General features: G+C 46.8%; 2 protein-coding genes across 5 annotated transcripts in view; one reads left to right on the top strand and one right to left on the bottom strand.

Moving 5' to 3' along the window:
- Positions 1–13,562, bottom strand: part of LOC310666130 (intelectin-like protein) — an 814,635-nt gene that overhangs the window by 766,137 nt on the left and 34,936 nt on the right. The window lies entirely within an intron of this gene.
- The window catches only part of RPRD2 (regulation of nuclear pre-mRNA domain containing 2), a 39,730-nt gene continuing 30,376 nt past the window's right edge, over positions 4,209–13,562 (top strand). For 2 of the 4 annotated variants that reach the window (XR_014505751.1, XM_083416420.1), the window contains exon 1: positions 4,335–4,642. Coding sequence is in view for 3 of the 4 variants with exons in the window: in XM_083416420.1 (XP_083272546.1) it covers positions 4,372–4,642 (271 nt within the window). In the remaining variant the exon portion in view is untranslated. Of the gene's footprint in view, positions 4,643–13,562 lie in introns of all 4 variants that reach the window. The other 2 variants (XM_083416419.1, XM_083416418.1) reach the window with 2 other exon arrangements.

The following is a 13,562-nucleotide window of genomic DNA, read 5'->3' as shown; positions in this document are numbered from 1 at the left end:
CCAGACATCCTTACGCTATTTTTTTTGCTTTCGATATTTGTGATAAATGTGCTCTAGAAGCAGCATGTTTCACATTTCAGCGCCGCCCTTCAATTTAAGGATACGAGAGCCTGCTGGATCAGGCCAGAGGGGGCCCATCTACTCCCAGCATCCTGTTCTCAGAGTGGCCAGCCCAACGTATTGGGATTTGGGACTAGAGTCTGTATCTGTTCCATACAAAATAGAAGGTTGCCACATCATTCCCAGCTTGCCACTCTGCAGAGGAAAGTAGTTGAAGTTAAATTTTGGGACAAAGTAGCTTGATACCTTAGGACCGGCTATTGCGTTGTGAATTGTGGTGTCCAGGAGTGTGCGTTCAGAAATTCTTATTAATGGGGTTGTGTCTATGTCCCGTTGTGATTCTTGGTGTCACGATAAGGATGTTAAATGCACATTAGCTTACTGAGGTCCTTTAACTTCAATGGTTTTATTAGGAATATGATACACCTGGGTCCAGAGGTGGGTGGTATCAGTCCTTTTGAAGCAATATTAAATCCCGTGCAGGGTTGTGAGGGTGAAGCAGGTGCTGTGATTTGGTAGAAATGTGTAAATTCCAGGTGAGGGCTCTGGAAAACGAAGGATCCCAGCGATAGCAGAGGACTTCTTTGTTCCTGTAAAGTTGGTTAGGTCTGGTCTAGAGTCAATCTTTCAGAAAGCTGTCCACTAGCCAGGATTTTATCCTTGGGCTCTCAGGACAACAAAAGTATGAATTAGAGGGGATGCTTTTATGCTTCCTTTCAAAACTACTTTGGGTTTGGCTTCCCCTTCCAGATGGTATTCAGCGCATGTTCAGAACTGCTTTTCATTTTTAAAAATTCTTATTTCTGCAGCAGCCTCTGAATCCTTTTGGAACTGATGGGAGTTGTAGTCTGAAGCAGTTGGAGGGTGCAAGGTTGGCAAAGACTGTTCTAGAGCAGTAATCTTTAACCTTTTCAGAACCAGCCTTTAATCCAAACATGCATCTGGGGACCCATTCCTTAACTTTTTTACCATATATTTGAACGGTGGTAGTGCTCCTGTTGTGACTCGCCTTGGATCAATCGGGCTGTGACCCTGTAAGGGGGCCTAACACACCACTTGAAGGCCAGGGATCAGAGGTGACAACTTGTGAGGGAGATGTGTGTGTATGTGTGCGCGCACTTGCATGCGATATCAAATGTGTGACATCCCAATGTCTTGCCAGAATGTTGGAGGAGCCAGGGGGCAGAGCTGAATGTGGCTTCAGTGGCTCCTGCTGCTGCCACCACTGCTGCTTTTCCTGGAGGAGGAGAAGCTGGACATTGAAGTTACACTCAGCTGGACTCCGTGCTTGGCCCTTTTTTGGACCTTGGGGGGCCTGCCCCCTCAAAATAATAATGGGACAGTGAAAAATGTTGGGCCCCTTGAATTTTCAAAATTCATGAACTATAAATGTTGATGAGGGGGGAAACCAGAAAAGGGCTCTCATAGAGAGATGTATTGATGTAGAGCTGGAAATATTTAAATTTATGGGTTTTTAAACATTTTTTAAAATAAATTTATTTATTCATTGTATTTATAAATCTCCAAAGATGATTTACTGTTTTAAATGATACAAGTATTTAAAATAGGGGAGTAGAAATAGAAACCTTGGTCTATCCCCCAGTGAATGCTGGGAACTGGCCCATGGAATTATGGGAGTGTGGCCAGGCCAGGCAAAGGCTTCTGGGAAGTGACTGTGAGCCGCCTCACATTTTACTTCTGCTGCGCATCGGCTTCGCGCTATTGAGAGGGAGTTTTGGTTGGAGCACGTTGCGCATGCGCCGCTGGACCTGCGCACGCGCTTTTGAGTATTAACGTTGCGTGCAAAGCGGGCCACCTCCCCCCTTACTATATATAAAATGGCGGTTTGTCGAAGCCTATCGTAGCAACGGCGTTCAAAGCGTCGCTGGTCCTTTAAACTGGGCGAAGGCAACGGTTTAAATCGCCCTTCGCCTCACGGTCGAAAGGGGGCGGGGCACTCAACCCTGAAAGGAGCCGCTGCTGCGCTCTTTGGCGCCTCCGCCTCTCGCTTCCCATTGGCTGCGTCGCGCCGCCGCGGCCTCCTCATTGGGCTTTCTCAGCTCTCCTGCAGCTTCCCCACTGGTGGCCGGGTGAACGCGCGCGCCGGCGTGCACCAATCGCCGCTCGACGAGGACTAAACTTTTGACCGGCTCGTCAAAGGCGGGCGGGGGGAAACAACCCGAGAAACTTTCGTTGCTTGGTCACGTGGGAGGAGAGGCTGCTTTTGCTGCTGCGGCTCCGGGCAGGGGGGCGGGGCTGCCAGTTGCAAATATATATTAAAAAATCCATTGCCAGCGGAAGGTTTTTTGTTTTATTTTTTACCCTAAAAAAAATCGGTGCAAGGAACATTTTGCACTGACAAAAAAAAAAAAATCGGGGCAGGGAACATTTTGCACTGACAAAAAAAAATCGGGGCAAGGAACATTTTGCACTGACAAAAAAAAATCGGGGCAGGGAACATTTTGCACTGACAAAAAAAAATCGGGGCAGGGAACATTTTGCACTGACAATTTTTTTGCATACAGACTGGGCAAGCAGCGATTCCCTGAATCGCTGGGAAACCTTTGCAAAAAAGCGAGGGGCGCAAGCGACGCAGGCTTTACTTTGCACCGCGGTGCGTGATCGGGCTCGGAGGAGCGTGGACCAACTCGGCCACACCCCCTCGCGCACGGCGGGATCCGCGTTTGTCACAGAGCAGAAACGAGGAAAAACCCCAAAACCATGTGCTGCCGCTGCTTCTAGACAGTGCGCGGCTATAAATGCATCACCACCATAAGATAATGTTTATTAGCGCAATTAATAAAAGGAATATTACAATAATTTTATTTATTATACCAGTATAATATTATGGTGATGTTATTGCAACGATGCTCATAAGCATACTTATCGTATCTATCGCCACAATACCAGGAGTCAGCAAACTTTTTCAGCAGGGGGCCGGTCCACTGTCCCTCAGACCTTGTGGGGGGCCGGACTATATTTTTTTTGGTTGGGGAGGAACGAATTCCTATGCCCCACGAATAACCCAGATGCATTTTAAATAAAAGCACACGTTCTACTCATGTAAAAACACACTGATTCCTGGACCATCCACGAGCCGGATTTAGAAGGCGATTGGGCCGGATCCGGCCCCCGGGCCTTAGTTTCCCTACCTATGCAATAAACAGAACAATTGTGCTGTTTTATTGTTTTCAAGTTATTGCAACAAACCGACACAATAGATAGGCGTATTACCAGTGTAATAAATGCAATGCGATACAACACAGCCAATAAATGTATTCATATTCACAGTAAAATTAGCAAAGATATATCATAACTGTGATAAGTTATGTTGGAAATGTAAAGAAAAGGAAGGGACATTTTATCATATGTGGTGGACCTGCCCCAAAGTGAAAGACTTCTGGGAAAAGATATACTGTATAACGAATTGAAAAAAAATGTTGAAATATACATTTATAGAGAAACCAGAGGCCTTTCTTCTTGGAATAACAGGTTTGGAATTGCCCAAGAAAGATGTTAAATTATTTTTGTATGCCACAACTGTGGCTCATATTTTGTTAGCTAAAAAGTGGAAAACCCAAGAATTACCAACGATAGAATGGCAGATGAAGATTTTCCAGAGCTAGCCAACGTAACCGGAAGAGTTCAGGAAGATCAAATTTAATGATTAGTTAAATATGTTAAGTTAAACTAACTGAAAACACATTGCAGATACTTAATTGGCTTAGGATTTTAAATTAAGTGATGAATTAATATGTTTAATTTCATAATGTGAAGATCTAAGGATGTGAATGTTTAAGTTAAATTTTACAAGAACTGTGATTTGGAAAACCGTTAAAAGGACATGCAATGAAATTCAAGCAAGGGGATGCGAGGAAGTCACTTAACAATGTTAACAAGTGTAATTTTCAATGAGGTTATGATTTATGTTTGTCTTATGTGTTTGTTTGTTTATAATGTTGTGAAAACCAATAAAAACTTTTTTTGGGGGGAAAATGTATTCGTATTAATAACGCTAAATGGGCAGCTGCAATTTAACTACGACCATAATCGATATCACCTCGCCTCCATCCCTTCCCCGCCCTTCGCGATGAAAAAGCTCCGCCTCGTCCCGAGTGCGCCTGCGCGGTGGAGAGGAGACGGCGAGCGAGAGAGAAGCGCGCTCGAGGCGGGCGGGCTGAGCGCGCGCACGTACGCTACGCTACGCACGCACGCGCCGAGACACGCTCCCTCCCTCGCGCTCCCTCGCTCTCGTCCCCCCTCCCCCCCCCTCCCGAGCGGCGTTGCTTGTGCGACCGAAGGGGAGGGAAGATGGCGGCCGGCGGCAGTGGCGGCGGCAAGGCCTCCTCGTCGTCGTCGTCGTCGTCCTCCTCTTCTTCGTCGTCGTCGTCCTCCGCCGCTGCCGCGGGCGGCGGGGGCGGGCCGGCCTCGTCGTCCGGCCCTCTGGAGGCGTCCCTGGACAGGAAGCTGCAGGGGGTGACCAACACCATGGAGTCCATCCAGGGCCTGTCGTCGTGGTGCCTGGAGAACAAGCGGCACCACAGCACCATCGTCCACCACTGGATCAAGTGGATGCGCAGATGTGAGTGCGCGCGGGGGGGGGGAGGGGCTCACCTGAGGGCCGGGGGGGGGCAGGGAAATGGGTGGTGGCAAAGGTGGGATACCTGGCGACGCCTCCTCCCTCACCTTTCAACAAAGCCGAAATCTCCCTCCCGCCCGGATCTACGCGTCAATTATTTTATTTTATTTTTACACACACACATATATTTGTATTTTTCTGTTTTAAACAGGATTTCCAAATAGCTGCTTTCAAAAAACAGAAAGTTCTTTTTGCATGCGGTTGCCTTGAGCTGGCGTTTCTGTTATGCGCCGCTTTTCTGTGTGGCGTGTGGATAACACAAGGGGTGTGGGATATTACCTGGCATCGCCGCCTCCCGCGTTCTTCTTCTTCTTTCAAGGAGCCTTGTAAAATAAAAATAAAAAAGATCTTCCTCCCACTTGGTATCGCTCCCGGATCTGAATTGGTTTTTTCATGTGCTGTTTGAAAAGGTTTGCCGCTGCTGTTGTTTTAAGTTGCTTTTGTGCGCAGTTGTTGTCAAGGGGTTTTATAAATGTAACTGTTTTTTATATGCTGCCTGTCTGTCTCTTTCCTCTCTCTCTGCCACCTTCCTTTTTCAAGGAGCCTTCTAAAATCTTTGCCTCACCTTGGTATCTGTCTCGGATTTGAATTTTTTAGTGTAGGCGCTGTTGTTTTGAACTTTACCTGTTGTTTTTATAAATGTAACTGTCATATATGGCATACTTTAAAGGAAATTGTTCCAAGATGCTTCCTGGGAAGCAGTTCATAAATAAAATTATTAATAATGATACCTGTGTGTAGATTTGCTTGGTGTTTTATGCAGGGTGCAATGTTACTATGATGGTGAAAATTTTACTTGGCTTTAAAAATAATATGCATTATTAATATTTTTGTGATGATGACCATTAATGTTATTATGTTGAGGGTACTGATCCTGTGTCTCTCTGCGTGGATTTTAGTTGGTAGTTTGTAATTGTTGATATTACTATAATTATTCATAGTGCTGTCATATCTATGTAGATTAGCAGTTTATAGAGGGTACATTATTATTACTGTGATTATATTTCTCTGGTGGTAGCACTGACGATGCGTACAGTATTTCTGTGTAGATTTCATTTCGAAGTCTATCCAAAGTGCATAATTAAGGTTGCTATGATTATGATAATTGATGCTACAACAGAGGCACCATCTAAGTACAACATGTAGGTTTACTTGACAGTTTATAATGGATGCATTATTAGTAGTATTGCTGTGATTATTATGGTGCTGGTGTGTATATCTTAGCTGGCAGATTTTATGTTATAGTTTAGTTTATAGTGTGCATTATTTATTTAGCTGAAAGACAAGGATTTGTTTAGACAAGTGGCAAATGCTTCCTCCCTGCTTCCCTCGGGGTAGGATAGTCCTTCAGAAGTCCCTGTTTTGGCATTGTATTAACAGTACTATGATAAGCTACGTTGTGGTGGTTGATGATGATGTTATGTGCGAAATCACTTTGTAGAATTTACTTTTCGTTTGATACAGGGTGCATTATTACTATTACAGTGGTGGTAATGATGACTGTGGTGGCAACGATTATGGCAGCGTGTACAAGATATGCATAGTTTACTTGGCAACTCATGTAGTTTCTTAATTTTGCTGTGGTGTTTGTGCATACACAATATCTGTGTGAATTTGACGCAGCATTTTATATAGGGTGCACTGTTACTTATATTCCTACATTGATGATGAGGCCAAATGCACCGTATGCTTTCACTATGTGTGTGTGTGTGTATAATCCATCAATCAGTCTCCTTTATTGGCATAGAAAAAGTTCATCATATACATGGATCAGAACACTTACCCAGAGTTTGGAATGAGGCACAGTGGAGTCTGTGGTGTCTTCATCACATACGGTTTATTTACACATATATACCACCTCAGACCACGATGGAGGGGTTCACAGCATTAGCACCCCAAGAAGGGCCTTGCTTCCCCCATAGCTGCAGCCATGGGTGTCTGCAGAAATCAGGCTTGACTCTTTCCCTGCATTTCAAGAAGGCAGCTTTTCCTGCAGCTTCTAGCTCACATCACTCAACCCTCAACTCCAGCCTTCTGAGGGAGGGAAGCCCACCCATTTGCCTTCTGGTCCCCTTAGGGACCCATACCTAGCGGGCCATTACCAGGCTGGCCTGGCTATTCCAGCAATTGAGTCCATGCTCAGACATACAGCCTAGCCTACCCCACCTCCATACTCGTGTATCAGGGAAGATGTGAGTTGTAGTACAACTTTGGTCTTTGCAACAGCCCTGAACGGTGAAATAAGAATGGAGAGAGTAGATGCAAGGGGGATTGGGTGGGATTTCCTGTGATTGTTTGTGGTTATTGGTGTGTGTAAGTGTAATGCTTGGGGAAGGACCATAGTGGTAGAGCATCTGCTATGCATTCAGAAAGTCCCAGATTCAATCGCCGACATCTCCAGGTAGGGCTAGGAATGGTTCCTGCCTGACACTCTGGAGAGACACTTCAAGTCAGTCTAGAACAATATTGTGCTAGATCAGGCATGTCCAAAGTCCGTTTCGGGGGCCTAATCCGGCCCGCTGGTCAATTTAATCTGGCCCCTGTGGTAGTTTATCTCCTGGGGTAAAATCCTAAAAAAACCTCAACAATTCCAATCCTAAAAAAAAAGGTCAACAACTACTTTGGTCGATCCCCACGGCTCTTCACTTCATCAAATCTGGCCCTCTTTGGAAAAAGTTTGGACACCACTGTGCTAGATGGACCCAAGGTCTTGCTCAGGATAAGTCTGCTTCCTCTGTTGCCCCTAGATACGGATTTATAGAAAATCACATCTATGTGGGTGCAGATCTCGCTTGGTAACTATAGCTTGTGCATCTACAGATGAAGGGTGATATACAAATTTAGTATAACAGGTTTAGTATAACACTTTACCAGGTCTTTATGATAAGAATTACTATGATGGTGATTCTTGCTGTTGATGCAAACATTTGGGATTGGTGCAGTGTAGACTCTTAAATGTTTATGCAGAGTGAATTTTCCTTGGTGCTCCTTGCAAGGGTCCCTTAAGGTGGGCTGAATATGAAGGGATTGCAAAGCGGTGGTGAGACCCTCTGCTTTATGGTCAGCAAGGCAGCAAGAGGACAATGGAGGGTTCACTTCCTTTACAGGGGAGGAGAACAATACGCCGTCCTCCTTGGAGGAAAGGAGTGATAAAAATGCAATAAATAAATGGATAAAATAACACAAACTTTGGCATTCCCCACATCCCCTTCAAAGTGTTCAGAGGCAAATATGTAACTTCTGCCTTGCAGCAATTCTTTTTAGTGGGCTAAGAATGGGGGCTCTGGGGCAGTGCAAAGGGGTCTGCAATCTGTACAAAGGTGATGGTGTAAGGGTGATGTTTAAGGCTGCTATCCTGCACCTGTGTTACTTGGAATTAAGTTCAGTTGAAGCCAGTGGGGCGTGCTTCTGAGAGAGGGTCTGTGGTATGGCAAGCAGGCTGATCAATGCATCTGAAGAAACCAAAGGATTCTGCTTGTATTATCTCGGTGACCCATGTAATAACTTTGTAAAGAGGGCCAAAATTTGCGGGGGTAGGGTGAGTTCCCACACAAAGTGAGGTGGGCTTAGTTTATTAGCACCCATATACTGCATTTCAATAGTATAGAAACGCTTTGCATACATTAGGTCAAAAGGATGGGTTGGTCTGCCTTGGTGCAGTAATACTTTTCAGATGTTTGAAGTGATGGTGTGTATTCTGTACAAAGCTGCGGTAAGGAACATTTAAATAATGGATTCCTTTTGATGAAGATTTGGGAAGGAGGGTGCTGAGGCTGAGTGAGTAGCGGCTTGGTTAGGGCCACCCAGCAGCTTGGTGGGTGGCATGAGGTTTGAATCTTGAACCTGCTTGGTTGTCCTGAATATTTCCTAAGATAACAGGCAGCTCGGGGTAATTAGAGAAAGTGCCACATTCTCCTATTGTTAGCCCTTATATGTGTCATATTACCCCTGTAATGTAGGCTAAGTTGCAAGAACTGGGCTGTTGTGGTTGCTCAGTGAACTTCCTGCCTGAGTGAGAATCCAGCATCTTAGATTTTATAGCTTTGGGAAATGGAAAACATTGGGGGTGGTTCTGAATGAGGACACGGCATTCAAGCTGTTGACTTCAGGTACAGAATGAGATAAGTAGAATGGATGTGGGTGACTTTTTAACAATAATTCTAGATGACAAAAAACTCTAATGATTTTTTCTGCAGGGTGCAAAATCTGCTTTTGAAAGCCAGCAAACCTTCCGCTGCTGCTGCTGCTGCTGCATTCAAAAGCAGGTTTGACTGTCCTGTGTTCTTCCCTCAAATACATAGCTAAATCTGAAGATTGGATGGTGTACAGGGATTCAACAGGCTGGCCAGTAAATAAACCTTCCCCCTCCACTTGAATATTTGCAATTAGCGAGCTGGAGGGTATGCAAGTAGCCTTGCAAAGAAGTCTACGAAAGTTGCTAGGCTTATGGACCATCGACCCATGAATGCCTTATTAGTCACTGTTGCCTTATTAAAAAAAAAGAACAATCTTGTAAATCTTCCCAGCTTGCCTCAAGGCAGTCAATTCCAACCTCAAGTTGCTGGGCAAGTGACAATTGACAAGCCTGTATTGATGTTTGTAAATGTAAGGAGTTGTGTGTGTGTCCTTCTTAGCCACCTCACTTCCACCTCTCTCCTAACATACTGGATTTTGAGCCCTGTCCTGTCCACATTTAAGTAGAGATGGAGAGCCTATGGCCTTCCAGGTGTTGTTGGACTCCCATCTCCCTGGTCATCCCTGACCACTGGACACGCTAGGTGGGGCCAGTAGGAACTTAGGAAGCTGCATGAAACTGGATTAGACCACTGGCCCATCTGTCTCAGTACAGTGGTACCTCAGGTTACAGACGCTTCAGGCTACAGACTCTGCTAACCCAGAAATATTACCTCGGGTTAAGAACTTTGCTTCAGGATGAGAACAGAAACTGTGCGGCGGCAGCGGGAGGCCCCCATTAGCTAAAGTGGTACCTCAGGTTAAGAACAGTTTCAGGTTAAGAATGGACCTCCAGAACGAATTAAGTTCTTAAACCCGAGGCACCACTGTATTGTCCACACTGGCAGCAGTTCCGTGGGCTTTCAGGCAGGAACCTCTCCTAGTCCTATCTGGAGACACCCGCCATCAGGGCAGGGATCTTCTGCACTCAAAGCAGATTCCGTACCACTGAGCTACGGTCCTTCCCCATAAGTGCAACATCTGGAGTGCCTTAGGTTTGACCTGCCGGCTGGCTCAAGTCCTCAACGTGGTTGTCCTTTCCATGAAATAGCAGGATTGCCGTGATATCTCAGCCACTTTGAATTTCCTTTCTGTGAGCAAACTGTTTCAGTTTGCCCTCTTGGATAATGCTTGAGGCACCGGGAAGCTTGAAATGTAGGTTGCATTTTCAAGCAAGACTACTCACCACAGTACTCTGTCTATTTGGCTGGGGCCTGGGGTGTATCTGAATCTGTCTGATAGAATTGTAGAGTTGGAAGGGATTCCGGGGGTCATCTCGTCCAACCCCCTGCAATGCAATACAGGTGGCCCTTATAGGAATCGAACCTGCAACTAGTGATGTGAGGTGAGAATATTCTCCACAAACTGTAAATTCTTGGTTAGTGGCAGGCTTAGTGATTAACATGAGTCATTCATGTTGAATTTTCAGTTTCATGTTTGGTGCAAAAAAAATCAAAGAATGTGAATTCACTGCATAGCCCCATTGAATAAAAGTATCTGGACAGTTTTTGGTTGCCATCTGAACAAGTTTACCCATGAATAAACATGTATGTTAACTAATCATATCATTTTCAATGCATTAAAATGAATATTCTCCTATTTTAAATGAAAATTCTCTAATATCTGTATTCTCATTAATCGAGATTATTCTCCAAAAGATTGTTCTCGAGAATTTAACATCGCTACCTGCAACATTGGCGTTTTATCAGCACCATGCTCTAGCCAACTGAGCTAACTGCTTCCTTCTGTTCTGTACCTGCAGCTGAGCCGAAACCTGTTCCTGTGGGGCAAAATATTGCCTAAGCTGTAATTGCAGCAAGATAAACCCCAAAAGTGAGCAACTATATTGGTGCAGTCAGTGCTGTCTTCTAAAGGAGGGTATTAGACAGTTGCACTTGGCTTGCTTCCTAGCGATGAAGGGAAGGAAATAAGCCAAGGCAGTAAGATTTTACTGGAACAACTTCTGCTAGTTTTAGGAATATGCAAATCTGAGTTACAAGTCAAGAGGGCTTTGCTAGCCGTGAATGCACTTGGTAGTGTTGAATGTTGGCTGCTTAGGGATGTTCTCATACATCTCTTTTGTAAGGGTCAGCTTCTGAACTTGCAGCAGATCACATACTTCTTTTTCTTTTTGTGAAATGTAGACTCCTGCTTGCTCCCCTCATAGTCTGGAGGTGCATGGTGGGTTATCTGAGAATCCCTGAGCCAGTCCTTCACAATAATTTTGGTTCATTCACGCTATCTTTCCAGACCTTGTGACAACGGCGTTTGTGGGACGATTTCATAGGCGGTCTCTGTGAGAGTCCTGATTGTCTATGTATTATGTGAACTCTTTCCATTAATTAGAAACTGCAACTTTAGGAGTTGCGGTGGGATACGGAAAAGGCAGTTGGGTGTAACAAAAGTCTTGAAAAGAAAAATGAAGTTTGCCTATCAAAATCCTAATGAATTGCAAAATAGCTGTTCTTGGGAGTTTGTGATCTTTAAAATGAGATGTTTCTAAAGAACACTTATTCAGTGAAAAGGCTTCTGGTGTGCACACAGTGGCTGGATTCACACATAAGACTGAACCATAGTTTGTTCAAGAAGCCACGAGTTGTCTTTTTAGATGAGCAAATAAGCCACACAGCTTATTTCTCCCAAACTGGTTCGTTTTTCTCCTCTTGCGCCTTTGAAGCTTGGCAAGCATCTGTGACAGAAGGCAAACAAACCATGGCTAAGCTGGGTTCAGAACGAAGCCATATGGTTTGCAAGCCAGCCACACACAATGGCTTCACACCATGGTTTGTTGCCACAAAACAAATCATGGTTGAGGTTGTTCAGAAGTTTCAACCAACCACCATTTGGCTGTAGCTGAGTGTTAGAGCATCTGCTTTGCTTGCAGAAAGTCCTATGTTCAGTCCCTGGCATCTCCAGGCAGGACTGGGAGAGATCCCTGCCTGAAGCCGTGGAGGGCTGCTGCCAGTCAGTGTAGGCAGTACTGAGCTAGGTGGACCCCAGTCAGTGTTCAAAACTCCCATTGTTCTAGGCGCATTTTGCGACAGGAAATTTCATTAGCGTGAGTAGTTTCTGAGCTCTTGGTGCAGTACCGCACCTATGATTTCAGATTAAAACTGCAGAGTGGAAGGAAAGGAGGACCCTTTTCTGTCTCTACACTTCCAGTTACTCTCTGAAGACTGAGGAAGAGACCCTCTTAAGAATATTAGAGGGGTGGGCAAGGGAGGAGTAGACCATGTGAAAAATGAACATGAATTTTAGCTGCAGTTCATTCATTTTCAGCTTTGTATTCTTGCTATATAAAAGCGCATCTAGACATTCTGTTGTTGTGCCCGTAACCTAGGTTTAAGGTGCCATTTAGCTCCTAGCTTTCATATCTCAGTTTCTAACACACTGACCCCAGTGGGCTTGAGTCAGTTTAAGGCAGCTTCCGGTGTTGGTAAACACACCATGGCTTGCTGATTCTGTCTGAGCATGGACAGAGAGTTTGGTCTCAGATAGCCTTCCCTATCAGTCCTGGTTTCTCCCAGAGATTATGGGGTTCAGACTCCCACCAGTCCCAGCCAATACAGCCCATGGTCAGCGATCATGGGAGTTGTAATCCAACAACATACCGTATTTTTCGCCCTATAGGACGCACTTTTTCCCCTCCAAAAATGAAGGGGAAATCTGGGTGCGTCCTATGGGGCGAATGCAGGCTTCGCGGACCTCTCCGCAAACAGCAGGAGCGCTCCCGCTGCATGCTGAAGCCTGCGCGCTGAGCTCAGCGCGCCCAGGCTTCGCGGACCTCTCCGCTAGCAGCGGGAACGCTCCCGCTGCTGGCGGAGAGGTGCCTGCATGCCGAAGCCTGCGCGCGCTGAGCTCAGCGCGCCCAGGCTTCGCGGACCTCTCCGCTAGCAGCGGGAGCGCTCCCGCTGCTGGCGGAGACGTGCCTGCATGCCGAAGCCTGCGCGCACTGAGCTCAGCGCGCCCAGGCTTCGCGGACCTCTCCGCTAGCAGCGGGAGCGCTCCCGCTGCTGGCGGAGAGGTGCCTGCATGCCGAAGCCTGCGCGCGCTGAGCTCAGCGCGCCCAGGCTTCGCGGACCTCTCCGCTAGCAGCGGGAGCGCTCCCGCTGCTGGCGGAGAGGTGCCTGCATGCCGAAGCCTGCGCGCGCTGAGCTCAGCGCGCCCAGGCTTCGCGGACCTCTCCGCTAGCAGCGGGAGCGCTCCCGCTGCTGGCGGAGAGGTGCCTGCATGCCGAAGCCTGCGCGCGCTGAGCTCAGCGCGCCCAGGCTTCGCGGACCTCTCCGCTAGCAGCGGGAACGCTCCCGCTGCTGGCGGAGGGGTGCCTGCATGCCGAAGCCTGCGCGCGCTGAGCTCAGCGCGTCCAGGCTTCGCGGACCTCTCCGCCAGCAGCGGGAGCGCTCCCGCTGCTGGCGGAGGGGTGCCTGCATGTTGAAGCCTGCGCGCGCTGAGCTCAGCGCGTCCAGGCTTCGCGGACCTCTCCGCTAGCAGCGGGAGCCAGCACTGGGCTCCCACGGCTTGCAGAGAGCTGCCTGTTTGGGGGCTGGGGTCGGGGGAAGCTCGGGCTTCCCCAACCCCGCGCCTGGGGGGGAAATAATTTTTTTCCTTTATTTCCCCCCCAAAAAACTAG

The sequence above is a fragment of the Podarcis tiliguerta genome (assembly GCF_965153285.1).
Source record: "Podarcis tiliguerta genome assembly, chromosome: 16".
Taxonomy (NCBI): domain Eukaryota; kingdom Metazoa; phylum Chordata; class Lepidosauria; order Squamata; family Lacertidae; genus Podarcis; species Podarcis tiliguerta.
The sequence above is the reverse complement of the archived record's forward strand: the minus strand, read 5'-3'. Positions and strand labels throughout refer to the sequence as shown.